Below are 12,051 nucleotides of genomic sequence, written 5' to 3'. Positions count from 1 at the left end.
TAGGGTGATAGGCGTAGCCATCTCAGCAACCATAGCACTGGCTGCCAAACTCCTGAGACACGCAGGCATGCCCTGGACCTGTACGGGAACCACTTTTGAGAAAAAAGCAACAGGGTGGAATTTGCCTCCATAATCTTGCGCCAGGACTCCTGCCATGGTTTTACAATTGTCCCTGGCAAATAGGTGAAACATCACGCCATAGTTGGGTAGGCCAAAACCAGGACTTGAAACCATTGCACATTTCAAATAACTAAAAGCTTGTAACATTGCATCAGACCATTTAATGAAGTCAGGCATCTCAGTATTAGTGGCTTGTCTCAGAATATTATCATAGTAGGAACAAACAGCAATCCATTGGCGGCAGTAACCAATCATGCCAAGAAAGGTCAACATGTCTTTCTTGGTTTGTGGGCGGGCAGACCCAGTACGGAGGTAATTCTGGCATGGCTGATTTTCCTCTCACCTTTACTGAGAACAAAGCCCAAATACTCAACACTTTCCATACACCATTGTAATTTCTTCCTAGAAATTTTGTGACCACTTTCACATAACCACAGTAATAAACTAACACAGTCTGCCTGGCAGGCCTCCTGAGTAGAACTACATATGAGGAAATCATCCACATTTTGTAGAAGGACAGAACCATGAGGGGCAGTCCAAGGGCGCAGTGTAGCTTGGAGGACAATGGAGTAGACGATTGGGGAGTCTACATAACTCTGAGGCATTCTACACCAAGTATACTGGCAAAGTTTAAATGTGAAGGCAAAAAGTGTCCGTGTCTCTTTGTCAACTGGGACAGAAAAAAATACATTCTTTAAATCAATAACAGAGAAAAACTCTGCATGGGCAGGAATAGCTGATAGCAGAGATGGCACGTCTGGAACCACAGGGGCTATTTCTCACTAGGTTGATAGGTGTATTATAGGGGGAGATAATTTCCTCAATAACCCCTGCCTCTAGGAATTCCATCAACAGGAATTCCATCAACATAGACTCAATCCCCTTTTTATTTTTATTTTTCTGAGGAAAGGGGGTATTGTTTAATATAAACAGGTGCAGCGCCGGGCTTAAGCATTGCCTTATATGGTGTACAAGAGATAAGGCCAACATCTTGGTCAGTTTTGCCCAAACCTCAGGAGGTACCGGATCAAGTAGCGAATCCTGAGGTTGGCATTCCAAATATAAAAAACAATTATCCTTTGGAACATGAATGAGCATAACTGAGGATCATCAGGAGAAGAGGATGGCAGCTTGCGCGTGAGGCAGTGGCTAAGCCAGCCGGGTGGTAGCGTGGCCGTGAGTCAGCAGGGTGGCAGCAGTGTGATATCTGTAGCCAAACGTGCCCTTGGTAGACTGCCTGCTACTCAGGAGCCTACCTGTCTGGAAAGAAGTAGCGGTGCACGGGTTCACAGAGGCAGCGGTAGCAGGCAGTCAGCACAGAGTGGTGGGGTAAAATGTCATACTTGGCGGTGTGGGAATTTTTCATCAAGCCGCTGGAGGATGTCAGCATGGACCCCTCTGTGACTGGGCCACTGTTGACTCCCCATGCTGTTGCCACCCTCCCCACTCTATGACGGGGCCACTATTGTCCCTGTTTGGCCTTGTTGACACCACCATTTATTTTACCCTTCTTCTAATCTGTCAGAAGGACGGAAAAATGAGAAACACAACGGATCCTGTCTTTGAAGCAGCTGTAAGGCCTGTATCATGCAGTCCCTATTTTGCATCAGGATACGCTCATAAATTGGAAGCCAAAAGCAGGAGTGGGTACAAAACACAGAAGACATGAAAACTTTCCAATCACGTGTCATCTCTGTTTTGGATCCACTCCTGTTTGTTTTCTTTTTGGTCTTAGCAATACTGATGGATTACTGACAAAATGCTGACCGTGTGAAGGAGGATGCTCAAAACACAGAATCCGTTATTTGAGGGTTGTTCTTATGACGGATCAGAAGAAGGGCAAAATAAACAGTGGCGTCAACACAATCTTACTGCTGACACCCTCTCCACTCTGACAGGGGGACACTACTTGTTTCAGCGTAATAGAACAGGTTCTGTAGAAATCTATGTGGAATCAGCTAACGACGGTGTAAAAGGAGTGCGCTCTTTCACTCTTTAGTAGAATCTTGGGCCACTGCACAGTTCTTCATACCTGGCGCTAACATTGGCGCTGTAAGGCTGAGTTCACACTTTAATTATTTGGTTGGTTTTGGCCCCGTAACTGACCAAATAAGTGAAGTGATTCTCAGAGTGACGTCTGTCATCTGCGTGTCATACTGACTCACAGTACTGTTTCACTAGCACAGCGGACTCCCTATACATGTTTCTGCAACGCACAGTGTTCTACACTAATATACAGGCTCTCTGCAGGCGGGAAATAGCTATTTTTAACACGATTTGTCACAAATAAATTCGGATCTAATCTTTTTGGGAAATTCGTCGAACTGTCTGAATCAAATTTTTTTTTTTATTCGCTCATCTCTAGTCAGGAGCATCAAATAATACAGTATTAATTACAGCATAGGAATCATGGAAGGACTCATGTACGTTATAAACCTAGCTCCTAGATGGAATAGCATCTTTTATTGACATGTGTTTGCTTTACAGGAAATTATCCCATGAAAATCTGGTTCAGTTATATGGAGTCTGCACAAAGCAACGTCCAATTTTTATAATTACTGAGTATCTTCCCAATGGCTGTCTGCTATCTTACCTAAAAGATGCCCGTTCACATATGGGACCAGGAGACCTCCTGTCCATGTGTGGTGATGTATGTGCTGCAATGAATTATCTTGAGTCTAAACAATTTCTGCACCGTGATCTGGTAAGGAATTTCACACTCAACATTTACATTAAATTCTGCAGGCCTAAACAATTATGCTAAAATGCACTCATTTCTCATGTCTTTTAGGCTGCCAGGAACTGTTTAGTGGCTGAAGATGGCACAGTAAAAGTTTCAGATTTTGGCCTCTCAAGGTACAGTATAGCAAACGTTTATAGTATATACATTCAGTGAGGGGTGGCTGCACATATTTATGACACTTTCTGTTGCAGTCTATGTGAGTTATGGAAACACACATTACGAGAATTCCACTTTTCAATCTGGGAAAACACCTTTAGAATAATCTCCACTTTTAATGCAAGGTCATAATATGGTCCAACATTTTGATCTCATTAATTTTTTATCACACCTTACATACTACCTTCCAAGTCTCCCTCTTTTGGAGGGACAGTCCCTCTTTTTGACCAAAGTCCCTCTATCCCTCTTTTCTTCCTAAGTATCCCTCTTTTTGACGCGGGGAACAATGTGCATTAATAACATTGCTAAATTGCTCCTTAATAAACTAATCTGTATGGTTTCTACATGTATATTAGACCTCAACTTCATTATTGGCGCAATTTGGACTTTGTCCCCTTTCCGACATTCACCGTAATAGTACGGCAGATGTCAGGTCTGATGTCAGAGTAGAGCGGGCACCATCTTTAAAGACCTGACATCTTCCGTACTATTACGGCGATAACACTGATCACAGGTATTTGAAATATGTCCACAGCATCTGAATGGCAAAAAAAAACAAAAGCACATGCTTCCTGGGCAGGAATGCCTTTTCCTGCCTGAGATCGAGGAAGGAGTTCTATAGAAGTAAATAGCCAGAGCCTGTAGAAGGCTTCTACGCCTAGTATTGGTATATTCCAATGCAGGCCTGCAGGTGGCAGCACTGCATTGGAATATACTGATCTCTATATTCTGTAATGGAGAGAATTCCGTTACTTTATATAAAAGGCAATCTAATGATTAGAACATTTTTAAGTTTTTAAAATTCAAGGGTTGAGTTTTACTGCATATTGAATGCCGTAAAAACATAATCCATAAAACTGTGGTGGAATTGCATTTTTTCCAGTGCCGCCCCATTTGGAATTTTTTTCCAGATTCCCACTACATCAATATTAAATGGTGGCATTAGAACGTATAACGTACTGTAAAAAACAAGCCCTAATAAGGCTATGTGAACTGAAAAAGTTATGGCTCCGGGAAGGCAGGGAGTGAAAAATGAAAACACTAATAATATTTAAAGGAATATTAACTTCAGGGGCTGCACTTGCTGTGAAAAAAAGAAAGTATACTCACCTCACCATTCCCGGGCCGCTGCAGTTCTGATGCCATCAGGTGCCCACTGCACTTCACTTCCTGATAGTATGTTGAAATGGCTGTAAATGTTGCTCAGTCTATCACTGGCTGCAATGACCTACCTCAGCCAGTGACTGTATCTTTCAAGAAATTAGCTGTATGTGTCCTTCTTAGACCATCCAAAAAGTTGGGTGGTATGCATCTTAATATGGGTTGAAGCACGGTTTTTCGTTTGCAGAAATCTTCTGCATACATAACATTAAATAAAATTATTGTTGCCTGCAGCAGACACTAGTGAGAGTTTGCTGTATACTGTTTTATCTATAAATTCTATGTATACTTCTCAAGCAGCAAGCTCCTCCATATTGGTAGCTGCAGAATTTTATGTGTATGCCTATGTAGGGAGCAGTATATACAACTTTGACCTCTTTGACCCATTTAATGATATAATAACCACCTCAGCTCCCCTAGCTTAAACACCCTTAATGACCAGACCACTTTTTACAATTCTGCACTACACTAATATCACGGTTTATTGCTCGGTCATGCAACTTACCACCCAAATGAATTTTACCTCCTCTTCTTCTCACTAATAGAGCTTTCATTTGGTGGTATTTCATTGCTGCTGACATTTTTACTTTTTTTTGTTATTAATCTAAATTTACCAAAATTTTTGCAAAAAAATGAAATTTTTCACTTTCAGTTGTAAATTTTTTTTAAAAAAACTACATTTCCATATACATTTTTCTCTAAATTTATTGTTCTACATGTCTTTGATAAAAAAAAATGCAATAAGTGTATATTTATTGGTTTGGGTAAAAGTTATAGCGTTTACAAACTATGGTACAAAAATTTGAATTTCCGCATTTTGAAGCAGCTCTGACTTTCTGAGCACCTGTCATGTTTCCTGAGGTTCTACAATGCCCAGACAGTAGAATAACCCCACAAATGACCCCATTTCAGAAAGTAGACACCCTAAGGTATTCGCTGATGGGCATAGTGAGTTCATAGAACTTTTAATTTTTTGTCACAAGTTAGTGGAAAATTATGATTTTTCTTTTCTTACAAAGTCTCATATTCCACTAACTTGTGACAAAAAATAAAAACTTCCATGAACTCACTATGCCCATCACGAAATACCTTGGGGTGTCTTCTTTCCAAAATGGGGTCACTTGTGGGGTAGTTATACTGCCCTGCCATTTTAGGGGCCCTAATGCGTGAGAAGTAGTTTGAAATTCAAATGTGTAAAAAATGTCCTGTGAAATCCTAAAGGTGCTCTTTAGAATTTGGGCCCCTTTGCCCACCTAGGCTGCAAAAAAGTGTCACACATGTGGTATCGCCGTACTCATGAGAAGTTGGGCAATGTGTTTTGGGGTGTCTTTTTACATATACCCATGCTGGGTGAGAGAAATATCTCTCTAAAAGACAACTTTTCCCATTTTTTTTAAACAAAGTTGTCATTTGACAGAGATATTTATCTCACCCAGCATGGGTATATGTAAAAATACACCCCAAAACATATAGCCCTACTTCTCCTGAGTACGGCGATACCACATGTGTGACATTTTTTTGCAGCCTAGGTGGGCAAAGGGGCCCAAATTCTAAAGAGCACCTTTAGGATTTCACAGGGCATTTTTAACACATTTGGATTTCAAACTACTTCTCACGCATTAGGGTCCCTAAAATGCCAGGGCAGTATAAATACCCCACAAGTGACCCCATTTTGGAAAGAAGACACCCCAAGGTATTCTGTGAGGGGCATGGTGAGTTCCTAGATTATGATTTTTCTTTTCTTACAAAGTCTCATATTCCACTAACTTGTGAAAAAAAGTAAAAACTTCCATGAACTCACTATGCCCATCACGAAATACCTTGGGGTGTCTTCTTTCCAAAATGGGGTCACTTGTGGGGTAGTTATACTGCCCTGGCATTTTAGGGGCCCTAATGCATGAGAAGTAGTTGGAAATTCAAATGTGTAAAAAATGTCCTGTGAAATCTTAAAGGTGCTCTTTAGAATGTGGGCCCCTTTGCCCACCTAGGCTGCAAAAAAGTGTCACACATGTGGTATCGCCGTACTCAGGAGAAGTTGGGCAATGTGTTTTGGGGTGTATTTTTACATATACCCATGCTGGGTGAGAGAAATATCTCTGTAAAATCAACTTTTCCCATTTTTCTATACAAAATTGTCATTTTAGAGAGATATTTCTCTTACCCAGCATGGGTATATGTAAAAAGACACCCCAAAACGCATTGCCCTACTTCTCCTGAGTACGGCAATACCACATGTGTGACACTTTTTTGCAGCCTAGGTGCGCAAAGGGGCCCAAATTCCTTTTAGGAGGGCATTTTTAGACATTTGTATTCCAGACTTCTTCTCACGCTTTAGGGCCCCTAAAATGCCAGGGCAGTATAAATACCCCACATGTGACCCCATTTTGGAAATAAGACACCCCAAAGTATTCCGTGAGGGGCATGGCGAGTTCATAGAAGTTTTTTTTTTTGGCACAAGTTAGCGGAAATAGATTTTTTTTTTGCTCACAAAGTCTCCCTTTCCGCTAACTTGTGACAAAAAGTTCAATCTTTCATGGACTCAATATGCCCCTCAGCGAATACCTTGGGGTGTCTTCTTTCCGAAATGGGGTCACTTGTGGGGTATTTATACTGCCCTGGCATTTTAGGGGCCCTAAAGCGTGAGAAGAAGTCTGGAATATAAATGTCTAAAACATTTTATGCATTTGGATTCCGTGAGGGGTATGGTGAGTTCATGTGAGATTTTATTTTTTGTCACAAGTTAGTGGAATATGAGACTTTGTAAGAAAAAACAAACAAAAAAAAATCCATTTCCGCTAACTTGTGACAAAAAAAATAAATCTTCTATGAACTCGCCATGCCCCTGAAAAGTGATCTTTTTATAGCGCCGCAGCGATTTAGCTTTTGCAGTGATCAGAAAAAAAAATTTCTGTCACTGCGGTGGGCAGTGGGTGAACGCAAGTGTGCGCACAAGATCAGGCCTGATCGGGCGAACACTGCGTTTTTTGTAGAGCCTATAGAACATGTCCTATTCTTGTCCGCAATTGCGGACAAGAAAAGGCATTTTCTATATAGTTCTGGCAATGTGCGGATCCGCAAAATGCAGAAAGCACATTGCCGGTGTCCGTGTTTTGCGTATCCGCGGTGTCCGTGTTTTGCGGATCCGCGGATCCGCAAAACACATATGGACGTCTGAATGGAGACTTACAGGGGGTGATCAATGACAGGGGGGTGATCAGGGAGTCTATATGGGGTGATCACCCCCCTGTAAGGCTCCATTCAGACGTCCGTATGTGTTTTGCGGATCCGTGGATCCGCGGATCCGCAAAACACATACTGACGTCTGAATGGAGCCTTACAGGGGGGTGATCAATGACAGGGGGGTGATCAGGGAGTCTATATGGGGTGATCAACCCCCTGTAAGGCTCCATTCAGACGTCCGTATGTGTTTTGCGGATCCGTGGGTCCGCGGATCCGCAAAACACATACTGACGTCTGAATGGAGCCTTACAGGGGGGTGATCAGGGAGTCTATATGGGGTGATCACCCCCCTGTAAGGCTCCATTCAGACATCCGTATGTGTTTTGCGGATCCGTGGATCCGCGGATTCGCAAAACACATACGGACGTCTGAATGGAGCCTTACAGGGGGTGATCAATGACAGGGGGGTGATCAGGGAGTTTAATATGGGGTGATCACCCCCCTGTCATTGATCACCCCCCTGTCAGGCGCCATTCAGACGTCCGTATGTGTTTTGCGGATCCGTGGATCCGCAAAACACATATGGACGTCTGAATGGAGCCTTACAGGGGGGTGATCAATGACAGGGGGTGATCAGGGAGTCTATATGGGGTGATCACCCCCTTGTAAGGCTCCATTCAGACGTCCGTATGTGTTTTGCGGATCCGCGGATATGCAAAACACATACGGAAGTCTGAATGGAGCCTTACAGGGGGTGATCAATGACAGGGGGTGATCAGGGAGTCTATATGGGGTGATCACCCCCCTGTCATTGATCACCCCCCCTGTCAGGCGCCATTCAGACTTCCGTATGTGTTTTGCGGATCCGTGGATCCGCAAAACACATATGGACGTCTGAATGGAGCCTTACAGGGGAGTGATCAATGACAGGGGGGGATCAGGGAGTCTATATGGGGTGATCACCCCCCTGTAAGGCTCCATTCAGACGTCCGTATGTGTTTTGCGGATCCGAGGATACGCAAAACACATACGGAAGTCTGAATGGAGCCTGACAGGGGGGTGATCAGTGACAGGGGGGTGATCAGGGAGTCTATATGGGGTGATCAGGGGTTAATAAGGGGTTAATAAGTGACAGGTGGGGGTGTAGTGTTGTGATGTTTGGTGCTACTTTACAGAGCTGCCTGTGTCCTCTGGTGGTCGATCCAAGCATAAGGGACCACCAGAGGACCAGGTAGCAGGTATATTAGACGCTGTTATCAAAACAGCGTCTAATATACAGTGCAGACCAAAAGTTTGGACACACCTTCTCATTCAAAGAGTTTTCTTTATTTTCATGACTATGAAGGCATCAAAACTATGAATTAACACATGTGGAATTATATACATAACAAACAAGTGTGAAACAACTGAAAATATGTCATATTCTAGGTTCTTCAAAGTAGCCACCTTTTGCTTTGATTACTGCTTTGCACACTCTTGGCATTCTCTTGATGAGCTTCAAGAAGTAGTCACCTGAAATGGTCTTCCAACAGTCTTGAAGGAGTTCCCAGAGATGCTTAGCACTTGTTGGCCCTTTTGCCTCCACTCTGCGGTCCACCTCAACCCAAACCATCTCGATTGGGGTCAGGTCCGGTGACTGTGGAGGCCAGGTCATCTGGCGCAGCACCCCATCACTCTCCTTCATGGTCAAATAGCCCTTACTTTCAAAGTTTTCCCAATTTTTTGGCTGACTGACTGACCTTCATTTCTTAAAGTAATGATGGCCACTCGTTTTTCTTTACTCAGCTGCTTTTTTCTTGCCATAATACAAATTCTAACAGTCTATTCAGTAGGACTATCAGCTGTGTATCCACCTGACTTCTCCTCTATGCAACTGATGGTCCCAACCCCATTTATAAGGCAAGAAATCCCACTTATTAAACCTGACAGCGCACACCTGTGAAGTGAAAACCATTTCAGGGGACTACCTCTTGAAGCTCATCAAGAGAATGCCAAGAGTGTGCAAAGCAGTAATCAAAGCAAAAGGTGGCTACTTTGAAGAACCTAGAATATGACATATTTTCAGTTGTTTCACACTTGTTTGTTATGTATATAATTCCACATGTGTTAATTCATAGTTTTGATGCCTTCATAGTCATGAAAATAAAGAAAACTCTTTGAATGAGAAGGTGTGTTCAAACTTTTGGTCTGTACTGTACCTTTAAGGGGTTAAAAAAATCGGATCTACAGCCTGCCAGCGAATGATCGCCGCTGGCAGGCTGCAGATCCACTCGATTACCTGCAGTTCCTGTGAACGCGCGCGCTTGTGTGCGCGCGTTCACAAGAAATATCGCCTCTCGCGAGATGACGCGTAGATGCGTGATAGTGCCTGAGTCAGCCGCCTCCGGAACGCGATCCTGCGTTAGGCGGTCCGGAGGCGGTTAAGAAATTAATCAGCACATAATTTAAACTTACTTAAACAACAATGTTCACATATAGAAATATTTAACCATATAATCTGAGTATTTCAATATATTTTTGAAAGTAACACAATATAATGGTCTTATCTTGGACAGGTATGTATTGGATGATGAATATACAAGTTCATTGGGCTCAAAGTTTCCTGTCCGTTGGTCTCCTCCTGAAGTTCTTTTATACAGCAAGTTCAGCAGTAAATCAGATGTGTGGTCATTTGGTAAGCAATACTAGCCCCTCTCTGCAAAGACAATTTGGACCAAATGCTGAAGCCTCATGTTTCAAATCTGACATGTCATTTTATGTGGTAACTAGAAAAGCTACAATTTCTGGGGAAATTGTGTGAATTGTTCTTGCCTCCACCAGTAGTCTACAACTGGAGTGGGCGGAGTAACTGGGTGGAGTGGCTTGAGTAACTGTTGTGTGGTTGGAGTGGCTGGAGTAACTGAGGAAAGGTTGGACTGGGCAGGGTAACTTTATGGAGTGGGCAGAGTAACTGTGTGGAGTGTTTGGAGTGAGTAAAGATAGTAAACATTATTCTAACCAATTGATTGATCAAATTTAAAAAGTGCACATGGCAAGCTTGATAGAGTGAGAAATGCATTTCAACTTTTATTTATTTATATAGCACATTTAATTGCAATGTTGTCGACCAAAGTGCTTCACAGTTACATTAAAACAATACATTTATAAAAACATTAGCAGACAATTTGTGTAGGTGGGCTTGAAAATGAGGGAGTGGTGGCAGTTTAGAAATAATATCCAGATTTTTCAGCTCACACTCTAGCGTTTGTCAGTCTGCTGGCTGCTCACACACCTGGGTTCTGTAATAGAAATATTTGTAGTAGAAATTCGCTTGCATCAGACTTTGTGTAAGGAAAGGTAAATCTCTTCATCAAGACTCAGACAAAGGTGTTTTCATGTTGAGTTCTCCTGAGCACTGCCCCCTTCATGTCCAGTCTGTTTACCTTTTATTTCTTACTCACAAAAGGGTCTAACAATAGAAAAGGGGCCGACCCGTCACCCGACCACTTCCTTCATGTAACAAGGATACAAGAAGTGATGATACAGGAAGATGAGAAACCACCATCATTTAAAATAACATAGCCAGCTAACAAACACATGTACACAATAATCTCCCATTACCACTGGAGTGAACTTTATCCAGCCTTGCTCAGTGATCAATGCCAAATAAAGTTACTATGATCCTCATGCATGTTTATTTACAGGACAACGTCATTATCTCAGGCTCACTAGAGACAACAAACGCACGTTCCTTTCATATATTGTTCTTAACAAATGCATCCACGCCAAGCCAATAAATCCGCGTCTTGCGCGGGGGCCCTAGCCGGCGTGCTCCGTTGAACACATCAGTCTCCCCCGACCCACAGCCAAGCGCATAGCATTATTGGACCATTTGCCGATGGACACCTCTGCGCCCGGCAGCTGTGTCTCCACATACACAGGAAGATATCCATTCCAATGGTTTACCCTGACACTGAGAGACATGATGACAATACACAATTAGGGATGAGTGAACCCGAACTGTATAGTTCGGGTTCGTACCGAATTTTGGGGTGTCCGTGACACGGACCCGAACCCGAACATTTTCGTAAAAGTCCGTGTTCGGGTTCGGTGTTCGGCGCTTTCTTGGCGCTTTTTGAAAGGCTGCAAAGCAGCCAATCAACAAGCGTCATACTACTTGCCCCAAGAGGCCATCACAGCCTTGCCTACTATTGGCATGGCTGTGATTGGCCAGTGCAGCATGTGACCCAGCCTCTATATAAGCTTGGGTCACGTTGCGCTGCACGTCACTCTGCTGATTGAAGCATAGGGAGAGGTTGCAGCTGCGACATTAGGGCGAGATTAGGCAGTGATTAACTCCTCCAAAAGACTTCATTCTGTGATCGATCTGCAGCTGTGGATCATTGAAGTGCTAATATTGACTTGCTCACTTTTTTGAGGCTGCCCAGAGCGTTTTTAGATCACTTTTTTTCTGGGGTGATCGGCAGCCATTTTGTGACTTGTGGTGCGCCACCACAAGCTATCACCAAGTGTATTTGACCATCAATAGTGTGGTTATTTTGTGCTATATCCTACATCAGCTGCAGGCTGAGCCTGTGTCACCGAAGTGCATTTAACCATCAACAGTCTGATTATTTTTTGGCCATATACTACATCTGGTGCAGGCTGAGCCTGTGTCACCCAAGTGCATTTAACCATCAACAGTGTGGTTA

General features: G+C 43.1%; 1 protein-coding gene across 2 annotated transcripts in view; it reads left to right on the top strand.

Annotated features, from left to right (window-relative positions):
- BTK (Bruton tyrosine kinase) overlaps positions 1–12,051 on the top strand; it is a 562,758-nt gene that overhangs the window by 464,855 nt on the left and 85,852 nt on the right. For both annotated transcript variants that reach the window (XM_040405594.1, XM_040405595.1), the window contains exons 15-17: positions 2,608–2,824; positions 2,912–2,976; positions 9,916–10,034. In XM_040405594.1, the coding sequence (XP_040261528.1) occupies positions 2,608–2,824; positions 2,912–2,976; positions 9,916–10,034 (401 nt within the window). The remainder of the gene's footprint in view (positions 1–2,607; positions 2,825–2,911; positions 2,977–9,915; positions 10,035–12,051) is intronic.

Source organism: Bufo bufo, chromosome 8, assembly GCF_905171765.1.
Source record: "Bufo bufo chromosome 8, aBufBuf1.1, whole genome shotgun sequence".
Classification (NCBI taxonomy): domain Eukaryota; kingdom Metazoa; phylum Chordata; class Amphibia; order Anura; family Bufonidae; genus Bufo; species Bufo bufo.
This window is presented reverse-complemented; position numbering and strand designations above follow the sequence as displayed.